Source organism: Periplaneta americana, chromosome 17 (genome assembly GCF_040183065.1).
Source record: "Periplaneta americana isolate PAMFEO1 chromosome 17, P.americana_PAMFEO1_priV1, whole genome shotgun sequence".
NCBI classification, from domain to species: domain Eukaryota; kingdom Metazoa; phylum Arthropoda; class Insecta; order Blattodea; family Blattidae; genus Periplaneta; species Periplaneta americana.
Window position 1 is genome coordinate 3417285 of NC_091133.1, and position 19755 is coordinate 3437039.

At 39.7% G+C, this 19755-nt stretch overlaps 1 protein-coding gene across 3 annotated transcripts in view; it reads left to right on the forward strand.

The window, feature by feature from the left end:
• The window catches only part of LOC138693186 (zinc finger protein 664-like), a 36130-nt gene that overhangs the window by 8787 nt on the left and 7588 nt on the right, over positions 1-19755 (forward strand). For 2 of the 3 annotated variants that reach the window (XM_069816919.1, XM_069816920.1), the window contains exons 4-5: positions 7095-7168; positions 14258-15611. In XM_069816919.1, coding sequence (XP_069673020.1) covers positions 7095-7168; positions 14258-15149 — 966 coding nt within the window. In that variant the 3' untranslated portion in view covers positions 15150-15611. Of the gene's footprint in view, positions 1-7094; positions 7169-14257; positions 15612-19755 lie in introns of those variants that run through there. The other variant, XM_069816921.1, reaches the window with a different exon arrangement.

The following is a 19755-nucleotide window of genomic DNA, read 5'->3' on the forward strand; positions in this document are numbered from 1 at the left end:
ACGAAAATTGTTAAAAAAAAAGGAATAAAAATGGAATGCTCATATTCACAAGAGTCCACACCTGTGGAGTAATGGTCACGTCTGGCCGCGAAACGGGTTGCCCGGGTTCGAATCCCGGTCGGGGCAAGTTACCTGGTTGAAGTTTTTTCCGGGGTTTTTCCTCAACCCAATACGAGCAAATGCTGAGTAACTTTCGGTGGTGGACCCCGGACTCATTTCACCGGCATTATCACCTTCATTTCATTCAGACGCTAAATAACCTTAGATGTTGATACAGCGTCGTAAAATAACCCAATAAAATAAATAAATAAAAATATTCACAAGATAAATTATGATCTCTATACAGGAATAAGCAGGGACAATATTCCTTTGAAATGAAGGACAACTGGAAGATCTTCAGTGTGTTGGGCACAGTACTAGTCATGTCAGTGTTGAACTGATTCAGCAGTAAGCGATCAAGAAAAATGCATAGTCTAAATCAACGTGTAAGGAGAAGGAACTATGATTTGAATGTTTAAGGGGACACTTTGCTAAGTTTCTTATTTCACTGATTCCAGCCACAGTTTCACAGTATCTTCCCATTGCCATTGTATTGAAATGTTGATTATTTGAAACCATCTGATTTTCTAGTTTTCGAATAATACATTTTTAATTATTACATTTGAGTATTTTTGGGCAACCTGTATATTCAGTCAAATTTAATTCTAAGTTTGTCACATTTTAATATATGATGCAGAATAGTCATAGAAATAACTCCAAATATTATTTTTCGTGTATGTCCTCTTCAGTTTGGAATTCATTTTTTTCTTAATTTGACAACAATAGAAATATTATTACTTGGGGCAGAAACAAACTGATCTAGGGAATGGTATCTATGTGCCTGCAGAATTCCATAAAGATTGGTTAATATTTACTGTGAAATAGTATGATCAGAATTACTAAAAAAGTTGCAGTAAATGGCAATTTAAAAGTACTGTATTCATTCTTTTGCCACGCAGACAGTGTAATAGTTATTTATGAGACAAGTTCGTAAGGTTCTCCTTCTGGCACGAGTGTGAGATTTGTGAAACAAGGCGAAGGTGAGGGCCAAAAAAGAAGGCTTTACGAATGTGTTTGACGTACAGTGTTTTTTGTACGATAGCACAAATTTACATTAAATAAATATTTCAAGTTGGAGAGGTTATAAGATCATAATGTCATGGCAATCTTGTTACACACCTTTTGAGTTCACCTTGTTTCGTTTAACATAACTGCTGCTTCTGCTGCTGGCCTATGTCTCTGAAGAATGATTGTCACAGCTCAAACACACGCAGCACACCTCGGAAACAAGATGGCTGCAGCTTCTCTGCGTGCACTCTCCTGCTGTCATTCACCTGTTGATCTACTCCTTCGCACCTAGTGCTTGCTGCCGCCTGTTGGAAACAACAAGCACTTGCCCTGGCGTGATTTAAATCTACCATTCTGCTAAATTAATGTCCCCATTAATTCACTCAACTCTGCAGCAGGTCAGTCAAATCCTGTCTGGCAGTCACAGGTTCCTCGTCAGCATTGTCTCCTGGTTCACCCTGCTCATCTCCAGGAACTGTACGTTGCTGTGATACCACCTGAGTGAATCCACTGCCACTGTGGCTGTATCCTCGCACTCACCTGGTGCCTGTCATTACCAAGCACCTTGGAAACCCTGTACGGACCGCCATACTTGTTCAACATTTCGCCAGAAAACGTGTTCGCTTCTCGCCATAGCACCAGATCACCTACCTGATACAAGGGCGCAAATAGCCATAGTAGCTGACGCGCCCTTTTTTAAACCCCACCCTACCTGATTCTTATTAGCGACCTTCCACCCTCGGTCACAGCGCGCTTTCATCTCCCTTTCTGCCTTGTCAGGTTCTGCACTGCCTTGTCCCTATCGCCTGCTGAATGTCCTCAAATGTTTCGCCCTCCTCTGCCATGTTGGCTTCCAGTACTCCACCATCAGGTCCGCCATGGCTCCACCTTGGTGAGAAAACATGATCTGTGCAGGCGAGAAACCAGCACTGCCATTGACTCGGTGGATCATATCCCACACAATCTCACTCATCTTCTCATCTCACCATGATTCACACTCTGTGCTCGCCCCAATCGCATTGAGTATGGTGCGATTCTGTCTTTCCACCTGACCATTCGCCCTGGTGTCACAATAGAATTCAGCACGTGCCGCACACCCTGCCCCGCCAGAAACTCAGCAAACGCCTTGCTGGTAAACGCCAGTCCCCTGTCAGAGATGTCGCCTTGGATATCCAAAATCTCCAAATATCTCCCTCAGTTTCTCAATGGCCTCTGTTGAGCGGAGGGTTCAAGTGACTTTTGCCCAGGTGAACTTTGTGAATGCGTTCACCGCCATCAGTACGTAACCGTACCCTCTCATGGCGAAGTGTATCAACCTCGGTTAAAAACGCAGTAATCGTAGATTATGAAACGACGGTTAAACAGTAACAGTGGTTAAAATGTAATTTGTGTGCACTATTCATAATCACAGATTACTTAAACATGGCTAGCTGACACCTCATTTAACCAGAGTAAAGTCTATGCTGGTGTACTGTTTCTACAAAATGACTAAAGGAAAGCATCCATACCGCTGCAAAGATAATAGTCAACGTCTAAAAATGACTGCGCTCACTCCGTTCTACATCGAAATGAACGTGTCCTACATTTTCGCTTTGCATTTGTTTGCCTTTGGGCGCTGTTATATTTGTGAGTTGCATTTCTTCGCTGTTAGGTTAAAATCGTACAAAATAGAAAATTGAATGCAAAAATGATTATATCCCAATGTGTGGTTGAAGTGTCGCTAGACTTAATTACTAGAATTTAAATATATTATATAAAAAGATGGAATATCTATAAAGGAAAAGGATGCAGAAGATTAATAGGAATACGATCAAGGACCTCATTTACACGAGGGAACTGTTCATTATCCTAAGATCCATAAATAACTTCTCTTTGTTCAGCCAGTGACATAGAGAAAGAGACATTCGAGTATTCCCTCTTAAAATACAGAAAATAACTGTTACATAGAATAGTAATACAAGCAGCCGAACCATAGGAGAAATATGACTTTTTTTGTTATTTCAAGTGATCCATTTGTAGATTTTGATAAACGAAATCCCTCCTGAAATTTTCTGTCACCTAATTCCTCGTAAGAATTCTCTCTTTGCACTATAGAAACTTCACGCTCACGCTCTATCCAAGTAATTCAAGTATTGTATAATAATAATCGTCTTCGAAATAAACATCTGTGGCTCTGGCCGCCATTTTGCTTTACTTGCTCTACTAATCACTGGTTATCTCTTTTAACCGGTCGAATATGGCCGGTTAGAGATTACTGTGGTTAACCTCCTATTTAAGTCGTAACCGAGGTCGATCCACTGTAAAAATGCTTAACCAGAGGTTAGGTGACAATTTTAACCGGTGGTTACACTAACCGACGTTGATGCACGTGGGCATCATAGTGCTAGCAAAAGGGCCCAGATGGTGATGTGCACCATACCTAAGGGTATGGTGTGCCTCCTGATGGGGTGTAGCGAACCTTCTTGTCGCCCATGTTCACCGTTGCTCAATGCGCAGTTCAGACAGGCATTCACATACTTCCGAACAAAACGGCCCATACTAGGGAACCAGTAGGTCTCCTTGATGAATTTCAGACACCTTTCAGACCCGGGAAGGTGCTTACGCATTAGATTTAACCTGGCCATCACTGGCACATACAGTCTATTTCCCACCTGAGTTGTGGTGCGGCCCAGCTGGTCGATCTTGTTGAGCCAATGATCGACGTTACACTCGCGATCGTCTGGATCGAAAGCATCAACAATCTCTCGCCCTAGAGTTGCTGGCCGCACTTCCACACGAGGTGTCCTCGCTACAGCAGCGCCACTGCTAGGCCCTCCCGAACTCCTCTTCGTCTTGTTGTTTGCTGGCGCCTCCAGCCTCAGGTTGACGCAAAGCAGCCTACACCCGTTCCTCTACACCCTTGAGGAAATGGGCTGCCTGCTCCATCATGCTCTGGATCACCGTGGTTGAGGATGTGGACCGGATCCCCTGCCGGCTCGTCGTCTTTCTGAGCTCCCTGCACGTGCCAGATGACGAAAACGCCACAGACTCGGGGCTGGATTCTCGGTCCCTGACCTCCATTTCGTAATCCAGCATGCTATTCTCAACCTGGTTAGGATACTCGCCATTTTCCTAACAGAACCTTTGTGTTAACAAAAGAACGAAGTTACCACGTGTTATAAGCGCCTTAAGCTAACTCACCTAGCAGCTTTCTTTTGCCGACATGCAGATATATCCCACTTCTGAAATGTTGGACACCTTTTGAGTTCGCCTTGTTTGATTCAACACAACTCTGCTTCTGCTGCCCTCATATGTCGCTGAAGAATGAGTGTCACAGCTCACATATGTGTCACGTCCAGCTTGTAGCATGCCTCGGAAGCAAGTGGACGAGAAAATGGCCGCAGCTTCTCTGCGTGAACCCTCCTCCTGTCACCTGCCGTTCACTTGTTGACCTGCTCCTTTGTGCCTAGTGCTTGTTGTCACCTGTCAGAAACAGCAAGCACTCGCGTTATATTCATGTTCAAGATTGCATGGCCATATATATATTTTTTTATATTAATAGGTTATTTTACGACGCTTTATCAACAGCTTAGGTTATTTAGCGTCTGAATGAGATGAAGGTGATAATGCTGGTGAAATGAGTCCGGGGTCCAACACCGAAAGTTATCCAGCATTTGCTCATATTGGGTTGAGGGAAAACCCCGGAAAAAACCTCAACCAGGTAATTTGCCCCAACCGGGAATCGAACCCAGGCCACCTGGTTTCGCAGCTAGACGTGCTAGCCGTTACTCCACAGGTGTGGACACCGACCATATAATCAACAAAGCTGTTACAAAAAGTTTTGAATGATAGATCTTGTTTACTATATGTAACTTCAGAATAATAAGGGCTAAAATGTAGATATAAATATTAAATTTCTTACTTATTTGTATTGTGTGTAAAATTTAAGTATACTGAAAGATCGATATAATGCATTAATGTCTTGCTGAATGAAGTCTGTACATTGAAATACTACATTTTCTTTGGCAGTGCATAAAGTGAATAGCAGTACCTAAAGTGATTACTTTCTTTTTAGGCACCGCTGTTTGAAAGGCTCACTTTAAGCAGTGATAACAGTGGGTAAAATGCAGAAAAGAAAACATTTTTTAATCAACTTAGAAGCTGAATTGAATAAATTCCTTTGGAAGGATGTTGAAAGTGCACATAGTAATTGTGCTTTTAAGTGTGGGGGCAGATATTCTAAAATTTCACATCTTTCACCAGTGACCCCTTAAAACAGATTTTAGTCAGTTATGAGAAATGGCATAATTGAATATAAGTTTTGTTCATTATTATCACTGAAGAGGAATCAGTAATTCGTTTTGTTTGTTTCTGCTGTATAGTGATGTGAAGTAATGATCTAAAGGGAACATCCTGCTTACAGAGTACTAAGTATAATTTGATATATTTTAGCAAATGGAATCATTTGTTTCTGCATAGTATAAGGTTCACCTAGGAAGTAAGTTCCAATGGCCAATAAAGAAAACAAAAATATCAGTAAATAAGAAATACTTATTGCATTATTTACAGAGATTCACTGGCTACTTCTCAACATAGTCACCACCGTTATTGAGGCATTTCTCGTACCGGTGCACCAATGTTTGTACTGTATGCCTGTGTCATAGGAGTCTGCCACCAATGTCTGGAGCCATGAAGACACTGCCGTCTGTACCTCAGTGTCTTGTGGAAAAGTTTTCCTGTCAGGAAGCGCTTCATGAGACGGAAGAGATGAAAGTCACTTGGCTTGAGTTCGAGGCTGTAGGATGGGTGATCGAAGATCTCCCATTCAAACTGAAGCAACACATTCCGTGTGGTGTTGGCATTGTCGTACGAAATCGCAATGCCTCTTGTCAGCATTCCACATCTCTTGTTCTGGATCTCCCTCTTCAGGTTTCGCAATATCTGACAATACTGCTCAGCATTAACGGTCTCCCCTCGCGGTATAAACTCGCACATGAGGACACCTTGTCGATCCCAGAAGACAGTGCACATGATTTTTTGACAGAGATTCTGTGCTTGAATTTGATCCTCAGAGGTGAACCACTATGCCGCCAATGCATGGATTGTTGTTTTGTTTCTGGTTTGGCATGCGACACCCATGTTTCATCCCCAGTAACAACATTTTCGAGAAACTCGTCACCTTTCTGTGCATACCGCTGGAGGAATATCAATGCTGCGGCAAGACATTTGGTTTTGTGTTCATCTGTCAGCTGCTTTGACACCCATCTTGCACACACTTTCCGAAAACCAAGCCATCGGGGACGATTTCATGCAGCAGTGAGCGAGACATCTGGCGGAATTGACCAGAGAGTTCCGAAATTGTGAAGCGCCAGTTTTGCAAAACTGCTTGCTGCACACTTTCCATCAGCTCTGACATTACCAGGGACAGTCAGCCACTACGGTCTTCGTCATGCGTATTGGTTCGGCCTTCATTAAATTTCCTGCACCATAATCTGAGCATAATGTCGGGTCCATACACGTTGCACTATTGGGAGTGGGTCTCTGCTGGAGATTGCTTCTGAGCGTGCAGAAATCGGATAACTGCACGAATCTCGCAGTTGGCGGGAGACAATATCAGTGCAGCCATTTTCTTCTAGCACTATGCAATAACTACTGCCATCACAAGACTGAAACTGCACTGCATTATTCCCACATACCCCTCTCTACTGCTACGCATGTGCATTCCCATCCAACTAGTCATGCCATCTCTGAACGCGATTGAATCTTACTCCTGGATGAACTTCGTATATAAACTTCTTGATAATTTCGTCTAGTTTGAACTTTTTAATGTGTGCCATTTTCTCATTCAGCTGTTCATTCAGTATCAGATCCACTCGAAAGAAATAGCTTCCCATGTTTGTATTTTAGTTACGAGAAGAGAATAAGTATGTGTATAATTTAGCCACTTGTCTGTCGTTCTTGACACCACGAGTTGCATCTCTATTCTCTGTCGTACTCATTCTTTTCAGGAAGAGATCTTCGACGTGAAAGAGGAGACTAAGCTGGAAGAAATAACAGAGGAGTCTGTAATCTTCAGTAAGAGGTGGGTGCAGTGCGCAAGTCTTATTCAATTTCTGCCTTATGCCGCTTTTTCAGGTGAATGATGACATAGAATATAAAGTTGTTAACTTGTCATATTTGAATCTTGCATTCTTAATTCAACAATGGATGTAAGAGATTATATACCCCAACTTGATGAAACTAACAATAACAATACTGGAATATTGAAAGATATAACTGAATGTAATAATTATATTTCTAATTTTATCCATGATCTGAAAATAGTACATATGAACATCCGAAATTTAAATAAGAACTTCTCAGAATTCTGTGTTCTAATGCAATGTTTTGAATTTGAATTTGACATTATAGTTTTAACTGAAACTTGGAATAACTGTGAAGCAGGTTATGGTTTAACAAGATACAATAAATATATAAAAGTAACTAGGTATAACAAATGCGATGGTCCCATTGTTTACTACAAAAATAATATTAAAGTAACAGCTGCTGATATATATTTAGAACAGTCAAACACTATACATTTTATATTCAAATGCAACAATAGTAATATAGCATTAACTACAATTTACAGATAAAACAGATTTTTTAGTCCACACCTGTGGAGTAACGGTCAGCGCGTCTGGCCGCGAAACCAGGTGGCCCGGGTTCGAATCCCGGTCGGGGCAAGCTACTTGGTTGATGCTGCGTAACTTTCGGTGCTGGACCCCGGACTCATTTCACCGGCATTATCACCTTCATATCATTCAGACGCTAAATAACCTAGATGTTGATACAGCGTCGTAAAATAACCCAATAAAATAAAAATAAAAAAAAAAACAGATTTTTTTAGACAGCCTTGAACTTTTTCTGCATATTAATAAACACGATAATCGTGTAATAATTGGAGACATAAATATACAAATTTGGCAATAGATATACCGGTATAGATATTCTGCTTAACATGGATTTTTACAGTATTTAAAATCAGCGACCCGCATATCAAAACAGTCTACCTCACGTCTTGATCATATCTTTTTCAAATCCAACAATAATTGGAAACTTAAAACTGGTGTTTATTGCAGTTCAATTACTGACCATTTTCTTGAATTAAGTAGTGCTGTAAACCAATGTAACGAATATTGAACACTTTTATCACTGCCAATGTAGTGCTGTAAACCAATTTTCAACATTTTATTACAACCACAAATTTCAATTCTTATTGTACTATATATATGGAATTATCACTACATTAACACATTTAATAATTATTGTATAGAACACACACTGAACGAATTAAATGTAATTATGAAAGTCGCCATATTTTCTCCCCACCATCATGGTTCACTTCCACTAGGTGGCTCCTGACACAGCATATAGCAGGGATGGCAATATCTGCAAACGAAATGATACTAAACATGAGAAATGTTACTACAGGTGTGAAGTGTTATAGGACAGGTTAGGTTAGAAGAATGTGTATTATTATTATTATTATTATTATTATTATTATCCTACCAACTCTCCTATATTGCTGCAAAACTTGGATATTAACAAAAAAACAACAAAATCCCTTTTTACTTTTGAGAACAAAATCTTGAGGAAGATTTTTGGTCCCATTCAAGAAAATAACACATAGAGAATTTTGAACAACAGGGAACTAAGGGATATTTATAAAGATCCGGACATAATAGCCTTAATAAAAAGTCGAAGACTACGTTGGCTTGGACACGTTGTACGGCGTGATGAAGACTCTCTTCTACGAAAAGCTTTCGACTATTCTCCAAGATGTACAGACCTCTTGGTAGGCCTCGTCTCCGTTGGCAGGACCAAGTTATGATAATCTTTGTACAGTGGGAGGATGACAAGAAGATGCAGAGACCAGAGACGAATGGCGATATATCGTGAATGAGGCTAAAAACCTCTTAGGTTTTTAAATGCTCTAAATTGATTATTATTATTATTATTATTATTATTATTATTATTATTATTATTATTATTATTATTATTATTATTATTATTATTAATATGTTGGCGACACTGAAATCCTTTCCATTCTCTCCCTCAAATTACGTCACATTCAGAAAGTATGGCAGTGTTCTTCATTCACGCAAGACGATTTTGGTATATAAATAAGGTATGTATTTGGGGCGGTCTGGGTGTGTATACAGCTATCCACTTTCCAGTACTCTGTACTGTAGTTTTCTGTAGTGGCAGGTGCATAAGTAACCTTCTTCCTATTTTCTTATTAAGATTTTGGAGCTGTTTAATCGTGGATTTACATTCATATACTTTGTATGTTTGAAGTGAATCATTGACCATTGCCAGGATGGCAGTTTTGGAATCAGTACAAAAAAACAGCTCTGGAGAATGTTTTGATCCTTTGAACTAAGTTGTTAAGAGCGGTGTATACGGCTTCCATCTCCCCATCAAAGTTTGTGTTATCCTTCCCCAGCTGGCTTGTAAAATGGAAAATGGTTATGCAGGCCTTCCACTCCTGCACCGTCATGACCTTCCCTGCAAGAACTATCAGCATAAATATGAAGTAAGGTTTCAGAAGGATATTTACTATCAGTAATGATCGCAAAACATGTTTTGCCGTAAGGCTTAGAAAGAAAAGTGTGATGTGATCTAGCTTTCAGTTATTGAGTCCCATTTCCTAGATGCTTGTTGTAGCATTAATGATAGAATAGATACATGCAAAACTATTGTGGGGAACAAAACAATGGAGCGAATATATGTTAACAGTGGGGCCTAGCGAATACAAATATATAAATCGACTTTGCCATTTTTATTGCAGTCAAATCCATCTTTATAGTGATCTAAGAATGGGCACTTCTAATGTTGTAATGGGTTTAGGTATGTTGTACAGGATCCGATCTACCACTTTAAATACAGTTCTACAGAAACACTACTGCGAATGCAACAAACAAGAGTAGTAATTGGTAGGCAACACTGTGTACAGTACTCAGGTAGACACACGAACATTACCAACACCAAGATTGTAGGTGGAATTGGTGCGTTTCTTAAGGGTGTCAATGTCAGGGATACGTGTTTAAAACACTCGACTCTTGAGGTGCCCCCACAAAAAGAAATCGCAGGCAGTCAAATTGGGGGATCTGGCCGGCCACCGAAATGAGAGATGGTGCAGCATGTAATGTTGTGACGTGACCTTCTAGTGGCATGAGCAGTTAGTTGCACATCCTGCTGAAGCCAGTCTCTGTAATTCTGGAATAAGGGTCAGTAGGTTTGTGCGTTTCTGTGCTGATACTAAAAAAAGTAGGGTCCAATAATCCTAGAAACCGAAACACTGCACCGAACAGTGACTTTGGACTTTGTACTGGTTTTTCATGGATTATCATCACACCAGTGTCTGTCTCATGTTCTGCTTGTTGTCATGATCTGACTGAACTGTCACGATCGGATAACCTGCAGTTTGTAATTCTTTGTGGAGGATGTGGAGAACACTTCTGTCGACGTGTGAAGTTACTCAACACCTGGCACTCCTTACCCTTTCCAATGGATGCAGTAACACGGAACTGGTCGACCCACCTCTCAATTATGTGCTGTTCTGATACTCTTCCATGTCTCCGAACGTGAAAGGGTCGTTGAAATTGCCTCTGTGTATCTACCGCACTGTCGTTATTTTTTAAATATGCCTCAAGCACGTTGCATGCTCCATTCCTTACTAAATGGCGACCTTCCTACTACAGCCTACCTTGCTCAGTTTCATCCTTGCAGCACAGTCGTACGTACTGCCAACTGTTAAAAGTGGGAGATTGTTTCTGCCGGACCCTGTCTATAGAAGCATACTTGAGAAGTAGTTACTGAGATAGATTGTCTGGTCCACACCTGTGGAGTAACGGTAAGCGCTTCTGGCCGCGAAACCAGGTGCCCCGGGTTCGAATCCCGATCAGGGCAAGTTATCCGGTTGAGGTTTTTTCCGGGGTTTTCCCTCAACCCAATATGAGCAAATCCTGGGTAACTTTCGGTGTTGGATCCCGGACTCATTTCACCGGCATTATCACCTTCATATCATTCAGACACTAAATAACCTGAGATGTTGATACAGCGTCGTAAAATAACCCAATAAAAAAAATAAAAAATAGATTGCCTGTCACGACATACTTAAAATATGCGGCCATTTGTAATAGAAACAAGAAAATCTTCTCACACTGTTTTTAGTGCATATTCAGTGCTTGCAGAGACATCTGTTTGTCTTAAGGTGTTACAGTGGTTGTAATTTCTCCCAGAGATAATAATTGGTTAGTTGATTGCACATGTGAAGCAGAGTTGGGTACATTTCTTTGTGTCACTTTCTACTAAATGTGTTTTGCAGTCTGGTGTGTAATGTTCATTGATTTGAACCACTGCTTTTCTCTCAATCTTTTTTCAACCTTATTTTGACTAGATTGATTTTATTTTATACGGTGTACAATATGGAATAATATGATCTGCATTTTCATATTCTGCAGCAGGTGGGCATGAAGAATTTAGTTGAAGCATGAGTATATATAAAAATATTTCAAAATGAGTTCAATTATATTTATCTGTGAATATACTGTGCAATGTAATTCCCCACAGAAATGATCTGACTTCTTCATATTATCACTTTTAATGACTACAGTGCTCTTCTGTGATGTGTCTAGCACTGCATTTCGTGTTGTATTATATGCTATTCTGCTAATTGAATGGTTTTATTAGGAACGTAACATCTTCCCATAAACTTTTCAGTCCACACCTGTGGAGTAACGGTTAGCGCATCTAGCCGCAAAACCAGGTGGCCCGGGTTCGATTCCCGGTCGGTGCAAGTTACCTGGTTGAGGTTTTTTCCGGGGTTTTCCTTCAACCCAATATGAGCAAATACTGGGTAACTTTCGGTGTTGGACCCCGGACTCATTTCACCGGCATTATCACCTTCATCTCATTCAGACGCTAAATAACCTAAGATGTTGATAAAGCGTCGTAAAATAACCTACTAAAAAAATAAACTTTTCATTGTTTCACCAAGTTCTTTTTCCCTAAATTATGCAGAAAGAATCTGATTTTATCAGCCATTGTTCACTAAACAGCTTTCTTGTTTTGTTTGAAGGATAATTAGAAACCAGATAGCCAACAACACTCTCATGCTATGAAATTCGGTAGAAGTTTTTGTTTCAGAAACTCGTTTACGTAAACAATTTCATTGTTGTAATAAAACAGTTTCTAGTACATTACACTGGTGTGCAGATCCAGATGGGTTACTCGTGTAACAATGTATTTATACCTTCATAGTTATCTGTTTTTCCACATTTACTTGTTGACAGGCATCTTAACTGATGCTAACACCTGATCTAGTTTAGTCACATCAAGGTAGAATTTTATGTTAATACATGTGTGGGATTTACGCAACTATATGTTATCTGAATTCGGTTACATATTATATGCTTCTTGAAAATAGACGCAGAAACTCATGATTCCAGCATTTTCAAACATTAGATGTGATTCCTGAAGATGTTAACAAAAAGCAAACATTATGTACTTCGTCATTCACGCTCTCCTTTGCTGTAACCAGGGCAGCTTAAGTATTAACCACGTTTGCAGCATTTGCAAATAAGAATGTCCGTTCATATACTCTTAAAGTAGTATGGTCCAAACAGGTATTGTGACATCCCAGTCTACATCATGACACGAGGAGGGTTCCTGTCTAACTCTTGCACAAATTGAGGATTTTGCTTAGACCAGAAACAACATTCCTCCTGTGAGAACTGCGATATATGGTACAGTCATCAGAAAATAATACTCTTGTGCAAGACAGAGCATCTCGAAATAGTGCCAACAGAGCACAAAAGGCTGGATGTCGTCGTCAGATAATTCATTCACAAAAGTCGGTCTAAATTCTTCCATACCCAATTTTTTTCATGTGGTCATGCATTGTTGAGTGTGGCACATGAAGCTAGCTCCTCTTTTGCGAATCAATTTAGTTGGAGACTGAGCGACAGTGAGGTTTCTGTCGCGTCCTCTACGCAGCCTGAAGCAAATTCACATTTTTCCAATCAAGAAGCATTGCTTTACGAGGGGGGTCCTTGCCAGAGCGATCTCTAAACGCATTCATTATCTGTATCATTGTTTGCCCTGAGTGTGTCGTTCACGCACACACACACACGTCCGCTCACATCAGCCATAGCGTCACAACTGCACTGCTGATTGTTCTCTCGATGATCTTCAAAGCAGGAATACCAATGTCACAACTGAAAACAACACGACAAAATATAACAAAGGGACTTCTCGGACAGTCTGTAGAAATATAAAATATTGTGACAGCTACACCAGGGTTCGAACGCGTGTCCGTTGGTCGCTTAGGTGTGGCGGCGAGAGGAGCGTCTGGATGCTGAGAGGGTAGAGGGGCGGTGCGCTACTGCGACGCGCGAGGGGAGGTTGCGCGCGCATCTTCTGCTTGCCTAGAGAGGCCGAGAAGTCCGTCGAAGTGGAAAAATCGCGAACTCGAACTTTCCAGGCTACGTCGCTGTGGTTATAAAAGGAGAAACGCGAGTGAACTCGGACAGTGTGATTCATGGTTAGTTCAGTTCAGTCAGTCAGTCAGTCAGTCAGTAAGCCAGTCTTGTGTTGCAGTGAAGCCAGCTTCGAGACCAGAGCGCGACTTGAGTTGTGTCCGTAACTGTGGAGCCTGAAGCCCGGAGTTCGAGTGCAGTGGACGGCAGTTGGGGGACCTGAGTTCGAAGTTCAGCAGATCGTCTCCGAAGGTCTAGGGTTCGAGATTCTGTGAACGCGAGTGACTGAGCTAGAAGAACTAGCCAAGACAAACGAGCTGTGAACTGAGAACTGACAGTTCTGTGTTGTAAATAGTGCTTTGTGAATATTAGTTAAGATTAACAGTTCATTGTTGTTCGTAAAAGTCCAAGTAAATTGTCATTGTCGTCAGTGGAGTGCACTAACACTGTGTTACTGTGTGGAGAGCAAATCCTATTGTTGAGATAATAAAATTACATTGTTGTTCAGTATAAAAAAAAACTTAAAATATCTTAACCTGTTATTCTATACCAAGTCCTTACGTGTTGCAATATTTTGTGATATTGTTACTTCATTTTGCTATCATGATGATCATAATTTGCACTGATGGGGAATTTTTTTATTCCAGCACTCTCAAGACTTGCGCGGATGAATCGTCGCCGCAGCTGAAGTTGACTGGTCTCTTTTCTGAGGATCCTCTGAATGAAATTTCTCTTGAACCACCGATTTGCGAAAAATTGCAAGCGCAGGCCATCACTTCATTCAAGTGCGATAAATGTGACAAGGTACTGCCAACGTCCCACAGTCTCAGGAAACACTCGCGCACACACTCGGCCGCAGGGGTGAACAAATGCGAGATCTGTGGCAGATGTTTCTCACACGCGGGACATCTGAAGGACCACGTGCGTTCGCACACGGGCGAGAAGCCTTTCAAATGCGACTACTGCGGGAAAGTTTTCTCACGCTCAGGGAGACTAAAAATCCACGCACGTACGCACACGGGCGAAAAACCGTTCAAGTGCGATAAGTGTGGAAAATGTTTTTCAGAATCTGGAACTTTGTATGTTCATTTACGTACTCACACTGGGGAAAAGCCTTTCAAATGTATTGTCTGTGGGAAAAGCTTCACCCATTCAAAATCTTTAATAACTCATGCACGTGCGCATACCGGCGACAAGCCGTTCAAATGCGATACCTGTGGGAAAAGTTTCTCTCTCACAGAAAACCTGAAGCATCACGTTCGGACGCACACTGGCGAGAAGCCATTCAAGTGCGACGTCTGTGGTAAATGTTATCCGATGTCTGGAACATTGAAGCGCCACGCACTCACACACACTGGCGAGAAGCCATTCGAATGTTGTAGCTGTGGTAAATGTTTCACGTTGTCAAAAACTCTTAGAATGCATATGCGTACCCACACAGGCGAGAAGCCATTCAGTTGCGATATATGTGGGCGGAGATTTTCTCACTCCGGAACACTCACAAGACATAGAGCCGTGCATAAGGGCAAACTTAACTGAAATGCGATATTTTCATCCAAAACACACAAAAATATTTATGCGATTCCGAGTGCTATTTTCTTGGGATTTTTAACTATCTATTATTTTCTATTTTATTCCTGGCTGGGTTTTTGGGTACATCACTGGTTTCCAAGCTTCTGGGTGTCACTGACTAGTTCCACCTAGAATTAAGGCCTCTACGCTTTCCCCGTGAGGTCACAGCAGAGTCAGTTCATATTATGCAAGCTGCCAATCCTATGAACTTGGTCATTACTCTGTACTTCTTTTCGTCATGTCTCTGATATCTCGAAAATATTTGGTTTATATTTTTGGTATAATCGACATTGAGTTCATTTGATGTGAAATCATGAATAAAAGATGTCTTACATTCTAAGGTAATGAAATGCAATAAAATGTATGAAAATGTAATGAGCAGTTAAAAGGAGTGAGAATTTTATTATGCATATATACTTTCAACTTCACAAATTATATATATATATATATATATATATATATATATATATATATATATAAAGTTTTATTTAGTGAAACAAATCTTTCAGCACTCTTATTATATCTTTAATCTCTTGAGTATATTACTAGTAATGCTTTTGCTATCGGCATTGTCATTTTTCATTTTATAATTGGTATAGTTATTCAAGGGAATATTGCCAGCAAGACCAATATTATAAATTTTATTATCACATTTATATTGTGATTTGCAGTACAAAGAAGCCCAACGCACAAAGTAAACAAGAGTCTGTATTTGATAATCCTAAGTTACAAAATTTAGTTGTATTCGATAGAACCGTGAGTAAGCAAATCTTTGGACCAAGAGAACAACCGGAATTTACTTAACATGCTATAATATATTATTATTATTATTATTATTATTATTATTATTATTATTATTATTATTATTATCGTTTTTACTATTTTGTTATTATTAGCTACGATTGATATGTGAAGGAACAATATAGGTGGATGAAGATATATATTCTTATAGTGGAGGAAAGATTAGTGTAGACGAAAAGGTAATGGACAGAACTCGTGGACGAAACATGTGGGAACCATGAATATATGTTATTATGCAATTAATAATGCGCGATTTAGACAGTGCATTGTATGAATGCCATTTCGTTCATTCGTTAACTCTGTATTAGAGAATTCATGTAATGTATAAAATAAGCGTTTTTTTCTGTATTTTACATTTCATATTTAAGTATGAACACGTTTACTCTCATGATACTGTTATTTTCAAAATTATAAGATAATGAATTTAATTTAGTAGGTTATTTTACGACGCTTTATCAACATCTTTGGTTATTTAGCGTCTGAATGAGATGAAGGCGATAATGCCGATGAAATGAGTCCGGGGTCCAGCACCGAAAGTTACCCAGCATTTGCTCATATTGGGTTGAGGGAAAACCCCGGAAAAACCTCAACCAGGTAACTTGCCCCGACCGGGAATCGAACCCGGGCCACCTGGTTTCGCGGCCAGACGCGCTAGCCATTACTCCACAGGTGTGCACAAGATAATGAATAAGGTTATTTATAGAAATATTTTATATTTTGCTTAAAGTAAATGAATATCGCATTGTAATGCATTATTTAGAGAAATAATGGTTGATGTTATACAAGCGAGTCTTTAGACATAGTAACACATCAGTCGGTGAAAGAATATGGCAATGTCGTCTTTGAGATGGGCTCAGTGTTCACTGCCTCGAACTTCGAATGAATCGTTGCAGTCCGCAGTGGGCTAGCCGCCTCAAACTCAGTCAGGCTAGAGTTCATTGCCTCGATCTCAAATTATGGAGGGGGTGATTGTACAGTCACTGAAGAAAACATTGGCCGATGAGGAGCAAAACTCGTAATGATACTTATGCCGGTTTTGTTGTGATTATCACAGTACAGAGTGGCCCCTCGAAGTTCCTGGTTGGAAGGGAAAGGCTTTCGGACTGTTTTCTTTACAGAGTGTCTAGTAGGGACACTATTGACTTCCCCTCGTAGCTGTCTCGCTATGTTTAGTTAAAGTTATTTTTAAATGAAATGTTACAATTCAGAAAACAAATTACTGGAATCAAAATACATGCATATTACTTGTGAATTGTAAAGATTTCCTTCGGACTTTCTTCACAGTAAAAGCAATGATGGCATTATCAAATTCGATATGACAAAGCATATCAGACTCGATGCAAAGAAACATAATATTCAAACTTATTCACTGTTGAAACAAAATTGATTTTTGAAATGCACTCTGTGGTTTATTTTTAAGCATTGTTTTTGTTGGTGGTATAATTATTACGAGTATTTCTTACTTCGATAGGAGTATAAAGTAAATTGAAAAATAAACTGCAACTTTTTGCGGAATAAACCTTTCAAATCGAATTATATAGTGCACATACTAGAAATTAATTAAATAGTATTGTTAACAATACAGGCTGTTATATTGTGAATGTAACTGAGAGCTGTGGTGACTATTCGTAGCGATAAAGAGCTAATAAACACACATGCAATTTGATTTTCAACAATGCATTCTGGTTCATACAAGCAGTTAAATTTAAGCAGTTTCATAGTATAATAACGTGATACAGGCATTACAATATAACTATGCAGCTGTACACTTTCCTTTCACTCTTGCCACGACCGCGACAATGTGATAACAAAACAATATCTGACTTTCACAAGGTGTTCAAGAAGAAACTTCAGGAAAGATTTACCAACAAGTCTTTTAAAAATAAATTTCACTTTAAAATTAAAATGAAAAAGGAAGAGAAGGAGAGAGAGAGAAAATGCCGCCCTTTGCAACTGCCTAGGTTGCCTAGGCCTAAATCCGGCACTGAGCCTGTGTGTATATTGCAACGTTTGTTGTGTTTTAGTCGACATAAAAATTTTTTTTTGCCATTGTGGGTATGAGGAGAGTTGTTAATGTTATTTTCATCCCCTCTGTTCGTCTCTCTTCACTCTACAGGCATACTATGTTTATGGTTTATGACTACTGTATATTTCGTGTTCTTTCTAGAGTCCTAAGCACGTGACACTTCCAGCCCTACTAACAGTTTTGTGTATAAATAGCCACTACCATTTCGAAAATCATCATTAGTATTTCAATTCCATACATATGGACGTCAAAACCAATGTAATTGCACTGATCGAGGAAGGTGGATTTTGCACAGCGCGAGCTGGAGAATGCTATGGAGTTGCGACTAGAACAGCGTGCAGGTGGTGAACGAAGTATCAAAAGCGGGGATTTGTAACTCGTAAACCTGTAGTGGAAGACCCAAAGCATCAACATCACAACAAGATCTTACAGAACGACTAGTAAAAGACTCAATAGTGCCAATATTGTGCCGAGAAAGACAGCAGTGAAGGAAGTCCTGACTGAAGACCATCGAATTGATCGTGTCGCATTTTGCCAAACCATTATAACTATCCATGGAAAGAGGTCATCTTTTCGGATGACGTGTTTATGAATTACAGCACAGGGCCAGTGCAAGTATGTCGACCAAAATAATCCAAGAGATTTGACCCTGAATATGTGGTCCAGAGACAATGCAGTGGTCACTTGTCCATGTCGGTGTGGTATGGATTTCTGGTTATGGTGGCGGTGCGGTATGGAGGACTCATGGGCATATGAATTAGCATCAGTACATCAATATAGTCTACTGGAAAATGTGATTCTACCTAGTGTTCATGTGTTTAAGCCCGAAAACAAAATAAAATTCCAACATGACTTGTCTTCGGTACACGCATGCATCGCCGTGCAGCGGTGGCTCAACATTCACAGGGACGATGTCGAGAGATTCCATGGGTGGCAAGAAGTCCTCCCTTAAATTCCATAGAAAATGTGTGTACGGAAGTGTAACGCGATGTTAATGTGTAACTACAGAGTCGGTGTCCTATGAATGCAGACGAATTGTGGGATCTCATTGCAGATATTTGGGATGATGTTGCATTGTCAGATAGTTACAGTAGGCCTATTTCCAAAGCCTTGTTAATTGTTTAAGTAGAAGAATGGATGCAGTGATCAATACCAGTGGTTTATGAACAGGCTATTAAGTCCAGAACAAAACCGTTGTATATCACTGAAGCTACATAGGTAGGAGAACATTTAAACTTGTGATAAAAAGAACATTCAGTATTCATTATTTTACTTTAGGAATGTATATTTTTCTTTTCTTTTTTCAGAACAAAAATAAACACAGTAGGTTTAAAAATTGAATAAATAAATAAGTTCTAGTAAACCACTAGAACCACTTATATAATCAAACGTTTTCTTAAATTGCACAAAAATTATTTCTAACTAACAATTCTTTTTATGTTTCTCTTCCCTCATTAGTATTAATTGTTTACCGAAATTAATTTATATTATGTATTTATTTATTTCAATTTATCTCAATGTTCACTTGTATAATTTGTATTGGATTACCTTAATCAATTTATATTTATTATACTTTATCTGACTGTTCACTTCTATATCATCTTAACACTAAGTTCCTATGTAATGTATCTATCTCAATTTTGTTTACTCTTCATCGTCTGTTTTGCCAGGTAGATATTAAAGTAAAAATAAACCATAAATAAACGAAGTATGTCTATAGAGTAAAGAGAGACGAACAGAGGAGTT